This window comes from Tiliqua scincoides, chromosome 1 (assembly GCF_035046505.1).
Source record: "Tiliqua scincoides isolate rTilSci1 chromosome 1, rTilSci1.hap2, whole genome shotgun sequence".
NCBI lineage: Eukaryota > Metazoa > Chordata > Lepidosauria > Squamata > Scincidae > Tiliqua > Tiliqua scincoides.
In genome coordinates, this window is record NC_089821.1 from 66,382,283 (window position 1) to 66,397,792 (window position 15,510).

The 15,510-nt window shown below is 43.6% G+C and overlaps 1 protein-coding gene across 2 annotated transcripts in view; it reads left to right on the top strand.

The window, feature by feature from the left end:
- PATL1 (PAT1 homolog 1, processing body mRNA decay factor) overlaps positions 1 to 14,606 on the top strand; it is a 28,881-nt gene extending 14,275 nt beyond the window's left edge. For both annotated transcript variants that reach the window (XM_066611343.1, XM_066611344.1), the window contains exons 8-19: positions 1,232 to 1,437; positions 1,538 to 1,627; positions 2,471 to 2,654; positions 2,938 to 3,061; positions 7,189 to 7,286; positions 7,478 to 7,537; positions 8,252 to 8,400; positions 9,251 to 9,410; positions 10,043 to 10,198; positions 11,164 to 11,255; positions 12,424 to 12,573; positions 13,144 to 14,606. In XM_066611343.1, coding sequence (XP_066467440.1) covers positions 1,232 to 1,437; positions 1,538 to 1,627; positions 2,471 to 2,654; positions 2,938 to 3,061; positions 7,189 to 7,286; positions 7,478 to 7,537; positions 8,252 to 8,400; positions 9,251 to 9,410; positions 10,043 to 10,198; positions 11,164 to 11,255; positions 12,424 to 12,573; positions 13,144 to 13,165 — 1,491 coding nt within the window. In that variant the 3' untranslated portion in view covers positions 13,166 to 14,606. The remainder of the gene's footprint in view (positions 1 to 1,231; positions 1,438 to 1,537; positions 1,628 to 2,470; positions 2,655 to 2,937; positions 3,062 to 7,188; positions 7,287 to 7,477; positions 7,538 to 8,251; positions 8,401 to 9,250; positions 9,411 to 10,042; positions 10,199 to 11,163; positions 11,256 to 12,423; positions 12,574 to 13,143) is intronic.
- Positions 14,607 to 15,510: the final 904 nt, after the last annotated feature.

Sequence of the window (15,510 nt, forward strand, 5' to 3'; positions counted from 1 at the left end):
TTCTCCTTTGTTGCCCCTTGTGCCTGGAACCTCCTCCTGAACACCTGCAGGATGTTCCTCACTCACAACCTTGCAATCCTGTCTGGAAACCTACCTTTTCTGAGATACCTTTTGGAATTCTGTGTTGGTCCCCGTTTCCTACTGTAACCAGTGGCATAGCTAATGAACATGTAGCCCGTTGCGGAGCTCAAAATGATGCCCTGGAAGTGATGTCACAAACAGAAGTGACATCACGCACAGGCTTTTAAAAAGTGCAAATTGGGGGGAAACCTGCCTTCTTCTCCCCAGCAGTTCATCAACCACTTGATCTGCCACCTTCCCCCAGCTAATGGCATAGATAAGGCATCTATTTGCTACCTGGGATCAAAGAAGATTTTGTAGCCCCCCTCCACTAAATTTAATTAAGTAAAGAAATAAAAAGTGTGCCCCTTATTGGTTAGAGACACTGTGCTAGGGTGAAGAGGGATGGTTATACTCTCCCTGCTAAATATAAGAGGAGCACTGCTTGAAAAAGTGCCTCTTTACCAGTTAGCAGGAATAGCTGTATTATGATAAATGGAAATGAGAGCTGATTCATATTAACACCTTATTGGTTCCATGCAGTATCATACTAACATCTCATTGGCTTTCAGAACAATCAGTCTCATAGGTCAGTTCTGAGTTAAAGAAATCTGCTTTATGTTCCTTAAGGCAGTTATGTTTTTATTTTCTGGTTAATTGGCCATAACTTTTGATAGAATACAGATATTCTAATGTGGTTTGTTTCATTGCATTCTGCATTAAATCACCTTTCCAATGATATATAACATCATGGTATTATTTCTACATACCTAGATTTTCACAATTTTTGCCACTAGTGTCAAGCTCAGATTGTTGCTCTCTAAAGCTTGTTGCCCGGTGCGACTGCTACACCCTGCACCCCCTTAGCTACGCCACTGACTGTAACTAAACTTAAATTCATGACCCTGGATGGATCTCGTATGTTTACCTTTCCCTTTCTCTGTAGTCACCTAAAAGTATTAATTTTTAGGCTGTAAGCTGCTTGGGACAGGAACTTTTTTGTCTTTTTTTACCCTTATGTGAAGTGCAATGTACATTGATGGCACTGTATAAATAGCAACTACTCTTGTTGACAATTCTGTCTCTCCTTTCTCTCTCTCTCTGTACTGCCTTATCAAATGGATCCGGTATTTGTACCAGTGATACTTCTTTCTCTTTCTGATTCCTGCAGGCAGGCAGAATGTCTCCCAGTCAGTTTGCTCGGGTCTCTGGACTCGTTAACAACCCTCTTGCGTCCATGAACCCCAAGCTTCTCCAAGGCCGAGTTGGGCAAATGATGCCTCCAGCCAGCGGGTTTCGTTCTTTTTTTGGAGGACCGCCTGCACCACCATCACAACATCACTCCCCATGTCCTGGAGCGCACTTGCAGAATTTAAGGTACCTTGTATACCTCCCCTTCATTTAGTGAGTCAGCTAAATTGAATTGCATTTATGAGACTTCAGCTGTACTTCTCTGAGAGAGAACTTTATTCCTTAGGCCTCAGCCACAGATGTTCAGGCCGGACACGACCCACCTTCACCCGCAGCACCGGCGACTCTTGCACCAGAGACAACAGCAGAACAGAAAGTGAGTGTTGCATGCAGCTGTGTGTGTCTGTGGACAGCTTAAAAAGTATGTTGACTGTGCAAGGCGGTTAACATGAACCTTTAAGGCCAAGAGATGTGGTTTTGTGAGAGTTATGATGCTTGGCATCAAGAAATTACCCAATTTCTTGGTAAACCAAGTAAACCCAAGTAAACTTGGTAAACCAAGTAAATTTCTTGGTAAACCAAGTAAACTTGGTAAACCCAATTTCTTGGCAAACCAAAATTAACCTGAGCAGATTAGGTGCTTTTGCAATAAGTCTGTTTTGAGTTGATTGGATTTTCAAAGAATAATTAGAAAAATGGCAAGAATTTCAGTGAATGCAGCTGACTTTGTGAATTATACTGGACCACAGTGTCATTCTGCAAGTAGCCACGTGCATAGAATTCCTTGCTACAAAATGAGATGGTGGCTACCTGCATAGCTAGTTTTAAGAGATGGTCGGTAGGAATTAGCATATATGGTAGGCCAACAGTTATTTGCCATGATAGCCAAAAATAGAACCTCCAGATTTAGGAGCAGTATATTTTTGAATAGATGAGAAAAACTGGGAGGTGGTGGTTACCATCAGCTTTTCAGGCGCTTTTGGTTGATCACTGGTGGAGAAATGTAGCTTGGCTTGGCCAGGCTACAGGACACTACAGTTGTACTTCCAGCCTAGTATTCTTCTGGTTTTTTAAAGCCTTCAACAAAATTGGCCTCTACCAAGAAACTTTTTTTCTTCTGAATCTTCTAAACTTCTAAATCTTGCACTGCTTGTGTCCTGTGTCACTTTTATGTCACTGTTCTCTGGCGGGTTCCTGAATTTTATGGCCCTTCTTTCAGTCAGCACCGGAGTCTAAATGGGTCAGCAGGGGACCGAGGGAGCCACCGGAATAGCCATCAGGAGCAGATTCGGAAGGATCCGTATGCCAATCTAATGCTGCAGCGGGAAAAAGACTGGGTGTCCAAGATCCAGATGATGCAATTGCAAAGCACTGACCCATATTTAGACGACTTCTACTATCAGGTTGGTGCTTCAAAAGGCTACTGTTGACCAGCATGTTCTAGCCTATGCCACAGTGGAGTGCAGAGTCCATGGGCACTAGCAGCTGAATGTTTTGGCCATACTTTCTTCTGTGCAAGCACCTTCTCATTAACAGCCAGAGAAAACTGGACCTGTCTGTTCTCCTAGTGAATTCGCTTTGTCCCCATGCAACACGTTTAAGACCCATGGTAGCAATTCGCTTTCTGTCTTATTAAGGGTACCGAGCTGCTGCTGCTGGGCTTCTAACCATCTTTCTGTGCCTTAGAACTACTTTCAAAAGCTGGAAAAATTGTCTGCGGCTGAGGAGATGCATGGTGATGGTCCTAAAAAAGAACGTACCAAACTAATCACCCCGCAAGTGGCCAAATTGGAGCATGCCTACAAGCCAGGTAAGTGTTTCTTATCCCTGTGCATAGAGGCCTAGTCTACACATACTGCAGTTACTTGAGACTGCAGGTAGAGAGTATTGTGTGTTAAAAACTATTCCCTGCAAGTAGAAGACTAGCACATAGGGAAGGAGGGATGGGAATATCTTCCTTGTTATACTAGTTTGCTGCCTACGTGGATGTATTTAACTTGGGAACTTTCAAAAACGCTGTTTTCCTATTCGCCTGCTGTTTGAAGTGTTGTGGTCCATTCCTCCTTCCAGAGCTCCTCATTCTGCTGCATGTGTAGATGAGACCCAACCTGCTCTAGTGAGGGGAGGAAAGGAAAACAAACTTAGAAACAACAAAGACCAGAAGGGCTTGTAGGGCTTCATTAAGGCAGGCCACTGCATAGCTTAATAGTATTTGTAGTGCATTGAGTGGAAAGTGCATCATGGGTATTATCCTTGGTATACTTGCTTTACAGGGTTGTTACAAGTAGCGTTATCCCCACATTGGAGCTGGGATTGAAATGAGTCGCTTGCTTAAGAAGTTCATGCAGAGGCAAGAATCAAACTGGGGAAGTTCTGGTTCACATCTCAGACCTGCTCCAGTCATGCAGTTATTCCCTAGGTTTCAACTTGCATGGGATTTGCAACCTCACATTCACTGCAGTTCAGGGCTTACTTTTGGATACATACATACATAAACCTTTATTGGCATTAAGAACAATATAACAGCAATAGCCAACACAGTAGCCACATTACCAAGAGAACAAAAAAAGAAAAACCACAACAAGGGATTGGTAAGGTAAAGGGGAAAAAACAAGAGGGGAATATAAGATCAGGGTGGGGATTTTAACTTAGAAACTGCGAAAAGAAATTCTGCTACTGCAATGGTAACATCCGCCGAGTTGTCACTCAAAAGGGCATGTAAGGGATTGATAAAAATATCGGAGAGAGAAGACAGCAAAGGTTTCAGATGTTGATCCCGGAGAGATTGGTGGGCCAGGCAACAAAATAATATATGGACCACTGTATCCGGTTCAAGAGAACAAAAGAGACGTAATCTGCGGTCATGCGGAATATTAAGGAATCTGCCAAAGTGAACAGCAGATGGAAAGATATTAAATCTCGCAAGCATAAACGCTCTCCTCTTGCTAGGGTTAATTAACGTACTGAAGTAGTTGAGCGGACGCCCAAGTGAAAGGAGAAGGCCAAAAAACCAGGGAGAACAAGTGGGGTTGAGATTGGAAGAGAGTTGGTTAAATTCAGATTCCCAAAGTTTGGATTTGATAATTGAATGGGCCCTATGAAGATTAATGTCTGCAAGGGATTCAGGAGACAAGTCTAATGATAGAAGTTTAGAATCAATAAGTTTAAACCACTTAGAAAGATAAGAGTCTTTTAATAAATCTTGCAAAAGGAACTCAGAATGTGAACTTAAATGCAGGTGAAGCCAGAACTTGAAGGTAAGGGACCACGCGATGGTAGAGGGGAGGTGGATCCCTAGTTCGAGCATGAGGGTAGATAATCTAATTATATTGGGAACCCCCAGGATTTGTCTAAGGAAGGAGGCTGCCACTCGATCCAGATCTTGATTCGCAGCCTCTATCCAAATGGGGGCACCATACAACAGTTGAGAGAGAATTTTGGTTTTGAATATATGAAGGGCAGCAGGGACATACTGATTGCCACTAGAATGATGGAAACGGGCAGTCGCATTTAAGTGGAGTGAAGATAAAGAAATAACGGATTTTCTATGAGGAAGCCAACTATGACGAAAATGAAAGGTGATCCCCAAATATTTAAAGGTTTGAATTTGTTGAAAAGAAAGATTACCTATCTTCCAGGGGCGCGGGGCCCAGGATTTAGCGAAAACTAAAATTTTAGTTTTCTCAGAGTTAATTATTAAATCGTTGGATAGACAGTACTCTTGGAAGGAGAACAATGAATGGCGTAGGCCCAGTCTTGTGACAGACAGAAGAACTGCATCATCTGCATAAAGAAGGATAGAGAGAGGGACACCATTGAGGAAGGGAGGGAAATTCTGACAGCTAGATAGATGCGAGAATAGATCAGCCAGAAATAAATTGAAGAGGAGAGGAGCAATTCCCCTATTCTTTGCGATTCCTCTATTCTTCCCCTATTCTTACCCCTCCAAATTTCCCGGATTGGCCACCCGTTTCTCCAGATGAGGTGGTAGCGCTGATTAATACTCTGAAACCCGGGAAAGCTCCCGGCCCTGATGACATCCTGAGCGAAATTTTAACCAGCAACCCCTCTTGGTGGTTGGAACCCTTATCCAACCTTTTTACCCTAATTAATCAAACTGGCCTTTTTCCAGATTCCTGGCTTTCCTCAACTCTTGTCCCTGTCTTTAAGAAGGGTGACCCATCTGGGAAATTACAGACCAATTAGCCTTCTTTCCTTTATAGGGAAGCTTTATTCTAAATATCTATTCACCAGATTATCAGCTTGGGCTTTCTCCAAAGCACTACCAGGTAGAGAACAAATCAGCTTTCGCCCAGGTACCTCCACTGTTGATCATGCCTTTTTACTTTCTTATCTAGCCAAGAAGTATTCTGTCCTTCATGGTGCCAAACTCTTCGCAGCCTTTATAGATCTCCGCAGAACGTTTGACTCTATTAACAGGGCCATGTTGTGGAATAAATTGGCCAGCGGGGGGATTGATCCCCGTCTCCTTTTTTTAATTCGCCGCCTTCACTCATCTAATTCTTGTAGGGTTCGTCTTAATGGCCTGGGTACCACTTCTGATAAAATTCCCATCAATAAAGGAGTCCCCCAAGGATGTATACTTTCGGATAAATGTCATGCTAGTCCCTCCTCCTGTGGTTACCCTCTGGCAGTCTGCAGAAATCCCACAAGCACTTGCCTGCTGAAAGGGGCAGGAGTTCTCGCTCCCCCCCCCAGGCTTTGCCTTTCTGAAGATAGGAAACTTACTGGTTTGGGCATATGGTGTGATTCCCTGTCCCAACATTCACTGGAGTGCTTTCCCCCACATTGCTCAGTACAGTTCTTCAACCAGGGAAGTGGGGTCTCCCCCCCCTTTTGAAGAAATGGATGCCCCTCCCTGGTTCCAAGGAGAAAGTTTCTACCAGAATTAATCCTAGTTCATTTTTTATGACTGACTGTGGTTTCCTAGGGCAACGTTCCCATTCAGAAGCAGGAAGGAGAGGTTTTAGGTACCTGTGCAAGTCCCTAACCCAGCATTTCCCAACCCTGTTTTTGGTGCGTCATGGGCCCATCGAGGCCAGAAAGCTGCAGAACAAAATGGTGCATGACCAGGAAGTAGCTTCCAGGGTGTACCTGTGCACTCCCTATGTTATTAGCTGTGTTTTATGCTGTGTCACCAAACTGTGTGTCGCACAGGTGCACCAGAATGCCAGATGCAAGGGAGGGCATCAGAATGAGGTCTCTTGTTATCTGGTGTGCTCCCTGGGGAATTTGGTGAGCCACTCTGAGATACAGGAAGCTGGACTAGATGGGCCTATGGCCTGATCCAGTGGGGCTGTTCTTATATTCTTATTGCAACACAGTTTGGGAAATGTGGTGTGATGCAGCCAGTGACGCAGGGAGTGTACAGGCACACCCCAGAAGCAACTTCTGGGTCACATGCCATTTTGTTCAGCAGTTTCCTGGCCTCAGTGGGCCCTGGAATCACTGTGGATGACGCAGTGGGCTGCCAAGGTAATAAATTTGGGAACCCCTGCACTAACCAAATCAATCACTGTGCTATAGCGCAGTTAATTCATGCTCAGTGGTGGCTGGTCACTTGACTTTCTCCCTCCCCAACTTCAAATTTTGGGGACTATAGTAAAAGTGAGGATGAGGAACTTCAGTGGAGAACATGGCCAAGGGAAGGAAAGTTCCACACATTTCCACCTGCTCCAACTTCATGTGATTTTTCTTTGTGTATTCAGAAAAACAAGCTCCACAACTACCCAGTGCACATACAACCACTACAGTACACTACACCAGCTCTGGGTAGCTGATACAGAAGTGTTATTTGGGAATTAAAGTGCTAACTAGAGAGGGTCAGAAAGCTTAGAAGTTTGTATATGGTGGCAGATTATCAGACAGGTTGATTTGTAACAATTCTTCTGTATTGCTTTTTCCTTGTGCTTGCAGTGCAGTTTGAAGGCTCACTGGGGAAGCTCACAGTCTCCAGTGTGAATAACCCCCGCAAAATGATTGATGCTGTAGTGACGTTACGAGGTGAAGAAGATGTAAGTTCCCCTTGATGTGGATCCTCTGTGGGCATCTTATTGTCCCTGTTCCTGAACTTCAGTCTTTCCTCTCAGCTGTGGGCTTGTGCGGTTTTCTGCCCTTTCATGTTCTGCTAAGGTTACTGAGCAGAACTTTTTGTTGTGGAAATGTGAGAATTTTTCCTAGCAAGTCTTGCATTCTCTTTTACTAGGAGACAAAAGAAAAGCAGGTTCGTGATAAGAGACGCCAGACTCTCTTCACTATTGAGAAGGTGAGCTTGAGATTTGAATTCCTTTCATTTGAAAATTCATCCAGACCACTTTGAAAGGGGAGGGGCAGCTATGTCTGTGCCCCATGGAAGGGGTGGTGGCAGCAACTTAACTGAAATAGGTTCCGGGCTGCCAGAACACCATAGACCAAGGATATTCACTTGCATTCCTCTCTCCTTGTAAATAAAGTGAAATTTTCAGAACTTTTTTTCTGACAGTTTAGCTGTGGTTACTTCCCTTACTGGGTTAACTTTTTGTACATAGTTCAGTTTTTCTCATAAATGATTTCTAAATGGGTTGTGTGATTAGACAGGCACAAATGCTAATGTCTAGAGTAGTGATTTTCAACCTTTTTCATCACACAGCACACTGACAAAGCCTTAAAATTGTCAAGGTGCACCATTAGTTTTTTACAAATGACAAGGCACACCATGCTGCCAGTGAGAGGCTCACATCCCCCAGTGGCCCTAATAATAAATGATCCCTCAAACTCCAGGGGCTCATCTGCAGACCATTGGCAGCACACCTGTGTGCTACAGCACAGTGGTTGAAAATCACTGCTCTAGAGAAAGAATCTGCTGAATTAATAGCCTTTGGGAGACAATGAGATTTTTGTACTCTAGCTCATATGGGAGTGAATGTTCTTTAGATATTAGAACTGAAGTCTTGGATTGTTATGTGATATGAAGTTTACTTGTCTGTGTTTTGATACCTAGACATTCAGCCTCCTCCTGGATGTAGAGGACTATGAGCGGCGCTATCTCTTGAGCTTGGAGGGTGATAGGCTAGCTTTGATGGAGGAGAGGAAGCAGAAGATCTGCGACATATATGACAATCTGAGAGGGAAAATACCCAACCAGGAAAGGTAAGAATCTGCTCTGTATGATACTGAGGCTCTTGTTTAAGAGAAACACAGATGTGAGATCTTTTCCCTTCAGTTGGCTGTTTTTGCTTCTCTTCATGAAGAGCTCATTCTTTAGTCAGCATTTTACCACAGCCTACAACTTAATCTTCAGTGTGCTCACCATCACAGTGCCCCTTGGGCGTGGAGAATAGCTTGCTAGTATTCTACAAACCGAATTGATAAATGGGCAGAACAGATGCAAGATAGGAAGGCCATGATAATGGTGGCATCTGAAATTATTCCTGTTCTAAAAGAAAACTTATCTTGAAATCTGTCCTTCTGCCGTGGCACTTTGCATGCTCAGAGGGTAACAGAAAGTCATCCCAAGCCTGGATATATCTGTTTTTTAATCTGAAAGAAGAGTAATTACAGTTTGATCACTATAAGTTAGTGCATGAGAAATGAGATCTGTAATTGAAAGTGCTCTGTACAAGGGAATAAATTTACCTGTTGCTATCTTCCAAATCAGAGGGATGTAGCAAATGTATACTTTCCCAAGTTACAGACAATGTTTGTGGAATGCAGTGTGGTCACTGTTCCCCTTAAAATCCTCTCCGACCAAAACTCTCAAGTTTAGAAGGATATTGCCTGGATTACTAGACATTTAACTTCAGGAAGAATGAGTACTGGTTTCTGAAATGGATCAGTGTTGTGGCAGTGGAAGAAGCCATGCCCTTAACGTGTTCTCATGTTCACAGCACTCAGTATGATATGAGAGTGCCTGATTTGCATGCCACTCTGAGAGAAAAATGAGGAAGTGTCATGTGCTCTGGTGCTGCCTTACAAGAGGTTGTTTGCTTTCTTCTGGCAGGCAGAGTGATGACCCTTTTGTGCAGATTATGTGTATTCGGAAAGGAAAGCGACTGGTTGCCCGGATCCTGCCCTTTTTGTCCACTGAGCAAGCAGCTGACATCCTTATAGCAACAGCCAGGAACTTGTCCTTTCTTATCAAGAAGGATGCTCAGGATGAGGTAAAAAGAGGCAGATGTTTCAGTCCAGGGGCATCACTCATGTCCAACAGCCCACTTGCGTATCTAAGACTTTATCTTACTAAGGTAAAAAGTGTTCCAAGCTTTGGATGAGTTTAAACTCTTCCAACATCTTTCATGTTCCAGTTTCTTTTCCCAGTGAATTTTATGCTTGACAATGTGGTTCTTCAGACATATTTTAGCAATGATTGTCTGCTCTAGTGTAACTCAACCTATATGACTAGTGGTATGGCCATCTGCTATTTCTCTGGATCACCATCTTTACCTGAAAATGGGTGCCATGTACTACCTCATATAATGCCTCAAGGGACTTATAGCAATATAATTAGTGCTTAATGATCAGGATAAAACTAGTTTCCAGCCTTGATGTGATACTGCACTTCGATCCACAGAAACAACATTTCAGCCTTTCTTCATCTCTTGAAATGTCTTTCCTCAGTATTCTGTTGCTCATTTAAGAAGAAACTTGTGTTCTTTTTTTGCTGGACCCAAGGTTCAGGAATCTGCATGTTGTCGTCTGGATTTGTTCCTCTCAGGCCCCCTCCTGATATGTAGCATTGTTCTAGTCTTGAGTAAATGGTACAGGTATCTTTTTTGTGTTGCCTCTTTCTCAGGTGCTGCCCTGCTTGTTGAGGCCCTTCTCTCTTGTTCTCTATCATCTTCCACTGGGGACTGTGGCCAGCGTCCTGCAGCAGCTAATGAACCTACCTCAGAGTGCAACGGCACCAGCGTCTGCTAACCTGCACCTCACAGCTGTGCTCCAGAATAAGGTTTCTTCCCCTCCTCATTCTGCATCTCCTACCCCAAAGTACCAGTTAGTAGTTTTGCTGCAGGGGGGTGTTTCTGTTCAGGTTCTAAAGGTAAAGGTGGTCTGTTCAGTCATTGCTAATAAGAATTCAGCCCTGTTGGCAGCAGCACTGAAGCTGGAGGATCAGGGCTACAGGCTTGGACTTTTTGGAGAAAGCCATCCCAGATTTTCTTCTTGCCTTTTTTTCTCAGCTTGAGAGAAAAGATCCTATAACTGAAGAAATGGATTTTCCTAATTGGTGTGGTCTATTTAGCACTCAAAGCTGCACACAAAATCACTGACAACCATCTGCAGTGTTGGCACATCTGATGACCCATTGGCTATATAACAGAGAGCCCTTGTACACTTCTCTGAATGACACTCTGAAGTCAATATGCGGGTTCCAAGCAGCATCTCTACATCTTTCCTTGTATTATGGGGTACAATGAGTGACTCTCATTCCAGTTGCATACCTGCCATTGGCTGCCCTGGGGCAAATGGCCCAGGCACCGGTCGCTGGGACCCCGCAGAAACCTCTCTGAGGCTCCTGGCAGGTGGAAACTGTGCTTCCGGTTTGCCGGAAGCACCGTTTATAGCGCTGGGGAAACTCACAGAGGTTTCTCTGGTGTGGGAGGAGGTCATGTGAGGCTCCGTGAGTCTCTGGTGAGTGGGGGGGATTTCTACCCGGGAGGGGCGGTGATAGCTCCCAGGGGAGTGCCATCGCAGAGCTTTGCCCTGGGTGCGGGGCTGCAGAGGTCTGCGGCTGTCTCAGTCTGCTTTTTGTAACTCTACTTTGTATGCTCTAGTTCTTTAATCCTAACAGGGAATTGCTTAAATTGATTCCTAACATGCAATTCCTTTAAAATCACAGGAATTCGCTTCTACTAAAGCACATGCCATGTAATGTGTTTAGCGTTGCTGAACTAATTTCCCCCTCTTTCTTTGCAGTTTGGCCTCTCCCTGCTGTACTTGGTCTTGAGCCGTGGGGAGGAATTGCAGAGTTCAGATTCTACTTCGGAGGTCATGCAGGACAACCAATGGTGTGTCTCAGTAGCCCATCTCCAGTTGTCTACTTCTCAAACATGTATATTTTAAATAAAAACAGGGTGTGATTTCTAAACTGTTGTAGAGAATATCCTACAGTAGGTAAAGGCTAGCTGAATAGTTGGAAGTATACACTAGGAATCTTTCTGATTGATACAAATACCACATGATTGTAAGCTATGGGAATCAGATGTGGCCCATCCTCCAAAGAGCTCTCTGAGGAGCATTTTGTCATTGCCAGAAATTTTACAACAGAAGAATCAAGAGTCCTTGGACCTGTTGCTGTTCTTAATGAAAGACTGTAGATGGGGAAAGAACATTTCTGTCTCAAAGCTCCTGGGAAGGGTAGTGGATGGCAGAGACACAGGGAGGTCACTCAAAAGCAAGATGCCTCCTTGCTGCTGCAACAGTCCTTGCCAAAGAAACTGGCACTGCAACCACTACTGATTTCAAGGAATCACACTGGCTGACATAGTCCTACAAGGATTAGATTCATGATCTCTCCCTCCCAGTCAATGATTGTAAAAAATTCAATAGCTGCAACACTTGCTATAGCTTTTTTTTACTGGCAGTTCAGTTAATTGCTCAGGTTTACTTCTTGAATTTATAATCCTAGCAGTAATTACAGTACTTATGCAGACTTGATGATCATGTTCCTTTTTTGCCTTTTCTGTTTCCTTAAAGTTGAATAAGACAAAGATCTTTTCAGGAACTGACTCAATAGTAAACCCCCCCCCCCATTTCCCAATATGTCACTGATGTATCTGTACAGCAGTCTGAGAATAGTGTCCTGGGCCAGATTAACCCATTTATGCCCAGCCCACAGGTGTACACATTTAATCCCTGTTGTGTATATGCAACATTGGGCAGAAATGGCTTAACTCAAGGTGACTTCTTCAAGCCGTTTCTGCCCAACATTGCATATACACAATAGGGACCAAATTGGTACACCTGTGGGCCGGGCAAAAATGGGTTTTAAAGTCAGAATGTATTGTGTTCACCTTGTTTCCTGAAAGTTAACTTACAAAACATGGCTTTCATTATCATTTCCTGGTAATAAAACCTGTGGTACAGTAGACATGGAAACCAGGGAAAGCTATTTGGTGGCAGACTTCCACTCCTTTATCAAGCACATTCTTACCCCCATCATTTTGTTTTTGGCAGGACGGAGTTGATGTTTATGGCAACCAGAGAGCTTCTCCGCATCCCTCAAGCAGTCTTGCCCAAGCCAGTGTCTACCCCTTCTAATCTTCTTTCTCTCTTCTCTCGCTACGTTGATCGGCAGAAGCTGAATGTGCTAGAGACAAAATTGCAGTAAGTATGTCCTTATGTCCCCCACATATTTATAGATGGTATGGGCCAAGGATGGTGATGGTCAGAGTGGGCCTAGTACTGCTTTTGTACTATGTACTATGTGCTTTTAGTACTATGAAGACTGCCTTTGCTTACACTCTTCATAGTTGTTCTTGCCTGTCACTTTATTGGGTTTCCCTACTGGCAAAGCTCTAGCTCGTTCTTTGAAGCAGAGACCTGCCTCTTGGAGTATGTGGCATTATAGGTTGATAGCACTCTCTGTAAATAATAAAACAATACTCTCCACTTGAAGTTGATGCAAAGGATGGGTGTGTGCTTGGGGTGGTTTTTATATAATTGATAGAAGTATTTGAAAAACATGTTGTTTAACTCAGAAGTAAGCTCATTTTGTTCAGTAAGACTTAGGCTGTAATCCTATCTTACTCATCAGAAACAAATACCTCCAGTTGTATATTTAATTAACCAAATGGAAGGGTGGCTTATGATTTTTGAACTGAGAAAAGGCCATAGTTTAAGTTTCCATATTCTACTACTACTGCAGCTAATCTGACCACTCATTTTCTTTTCCAGGTTAATTCAAGGAATACGATAGAAAATCTCAAACGGCTGTCACTGCTGGTTTCCGTCATGCTGCCATCTCAGAGTATTTCAGTGGGTGAAGAGGAGGCAGTGCCTTCTCAGATAAAACCCTGTGGGATTCTCTCTCTGATCCCACACAGAAGATTGCTCTCTTGCTCTGAGCTTGGCTGGGGATGTGCTTTCCATCTCCAACCCTCATTGCCAGTTTGCAGTTCCGCATGTCCTTGCTGCATTGAATTCACCCAAGGCACACCCCCTTCAGCATTTTAATGACTGCTGCTGCTTCTCTTCCCTACACAGGCCCCATTCCCCAGCACACTACTGATGGACTAGTAGGGAAAATTGTCCTACCTTTCTGTCTCATGTCATTAAGAACAGAGGGATGGGGAGGGAATTAATAGTTGTAAGTTAACGCCCTCTGCTGTGAAAATTGACAGACTGGATGCTTCTGGGTCTCGTGTGTTGGAGTGTTAAATTATGATGATTCCCTCTGGCCCATTGGTGTGTTTTCCCTTCTTCCAGTACCATATGCCCCAGTGTGGCATTGCCAGTGTTCTGGGGGTGGGGGGAATTCACCTTTTGGAACCTTGTGATGAAGCAACATCATCTTTGCACATTTGTCTAGTCTTCCCAAGACTCAATTTTCTGCCTGAGCTTTTTGTCTCCAATCAGCAGCTTGCTTCATGTGCCAGCTGGTCAAGGTCCCTTGTAGACTAACTAATGAGGTACTAGGAATGAATTCCCCTGGAACGGATTAATATTAACAAATCTCAATAGCCACACACAGCTAGGTCCTACTGGTTTCCCACCCCCCGTTCCCAGAATGCAGTGAGGTTTTTAATTTTGACTTTGCTTTTAAAAACAATTTGCACATGTAGGTATTCTACAACCAGTAAAATTCCTGTTACTAGCCAGCTGCCTTTCCATGGTATTGCCCTTCCACCTCCCATATCCAAATTTCTCACTAACTTGCCTGACACATCCTTCCCTCCCATCCACTCCCTAACCCTTGCCTCACCCTTCTCATCACTGACTCCCTCCGATGCACACGATCAAGTGGTCCATTATTATTATTATTGTGCTTTTACTTTTTGGTTTGGTTATGATTAATGAAATTTCTAAATTTACATTTTTATAGGGTATTGTAAATAAAAAAAAATTCTATACTTGTGGGGAGTGTGTACAGTGGTGTTATGTGGAAGCAGCTTGTATTTCTCTCAGCAGGGACTGTGTCACACTTGAACCCACTGCTAGGTGCTTTTTCACAGAAGAGAAACCACATGAGGTCCCTGTAACTGGAGAAACCTGGTGTAGGAATAAAGTGTGAATGAATGGCTTGCTCCATATCTGTGGAGGTTTCGCAGCCTCTTAACAGAAAATATGCTGCATGGATTAGTTACTGAGACAAGTACTTCAAGTTGTGTGATTCTGGATTGGATTAAACCACATATTCTTTCAGTCCTCTTGCTTCTTGCTCTGCATAGTTTGCTTGTGATAATTGAATCTAGCCCAGTCCTATGTGTTTCTACTCAGCCTCTTTCTCAGATTTCTCAGCCTCTTAACAGAAAAGGGGAGGGCTGAGTATGTAGGGGATTGATAACAGCTGCCTTGGTTTCCTTCCACCCGGAAGTGTCAGGCTGCAGTGTATTTGCATAACTCTGGAATTTAGCGTTTTTTGTTAATCGTGCTGAGTCACGGAATGGAACGCAGATAAATAGTACTGTACTCCACCTGTACTGTTTTTGGTAATTGATTACGACAGCCGCAATAGGCTAAAGTGTGCATAGCTGTTGCCCAGTGAGATGACTCAGAATGAGAAGCAGTTCCGTTGCATTTCATATGTTAGCCAGGATGTCCAACCTCTGTTCATTCGCCATAGTAACAGATGATTGATTGCAAGCTAGATAACAGCAAAAAAGGCTCTACAGAACTTCTCTGTAGAAAATGTCTCTGAGACCCACCCTTGCTTCTAAACAAATATTGATAGAGGTCTCAATAACGCAAAGTTATTTACTGCTTGTGTAGATAATCTCTTGCTGTAACTAGATGCCAGAGTGTAGTAAGTTGATACAACTACCACTGATTCTTGAATACAGGCTCAACCTTCTTATACATGGATTTTTTGTACACGGATTTGACTCAACACGAATGGCCACTGCAGATGAGAAGGAATGTGCTGATCCTTGGAGAAGGGGGGAAAATGCATCTCTTTAAAATCAGTTTTAAAAACTGCTTTTCTTAGGGCACAATCCTAATCAGGTCTACTCAGACGTAAGTCCTATTTTGTTCAATGGGACTTACTCTCAGGAAAGTGTGGTTAGGATTGCAGCATTACTGTTGTAGAGAGTCATGCAAGTG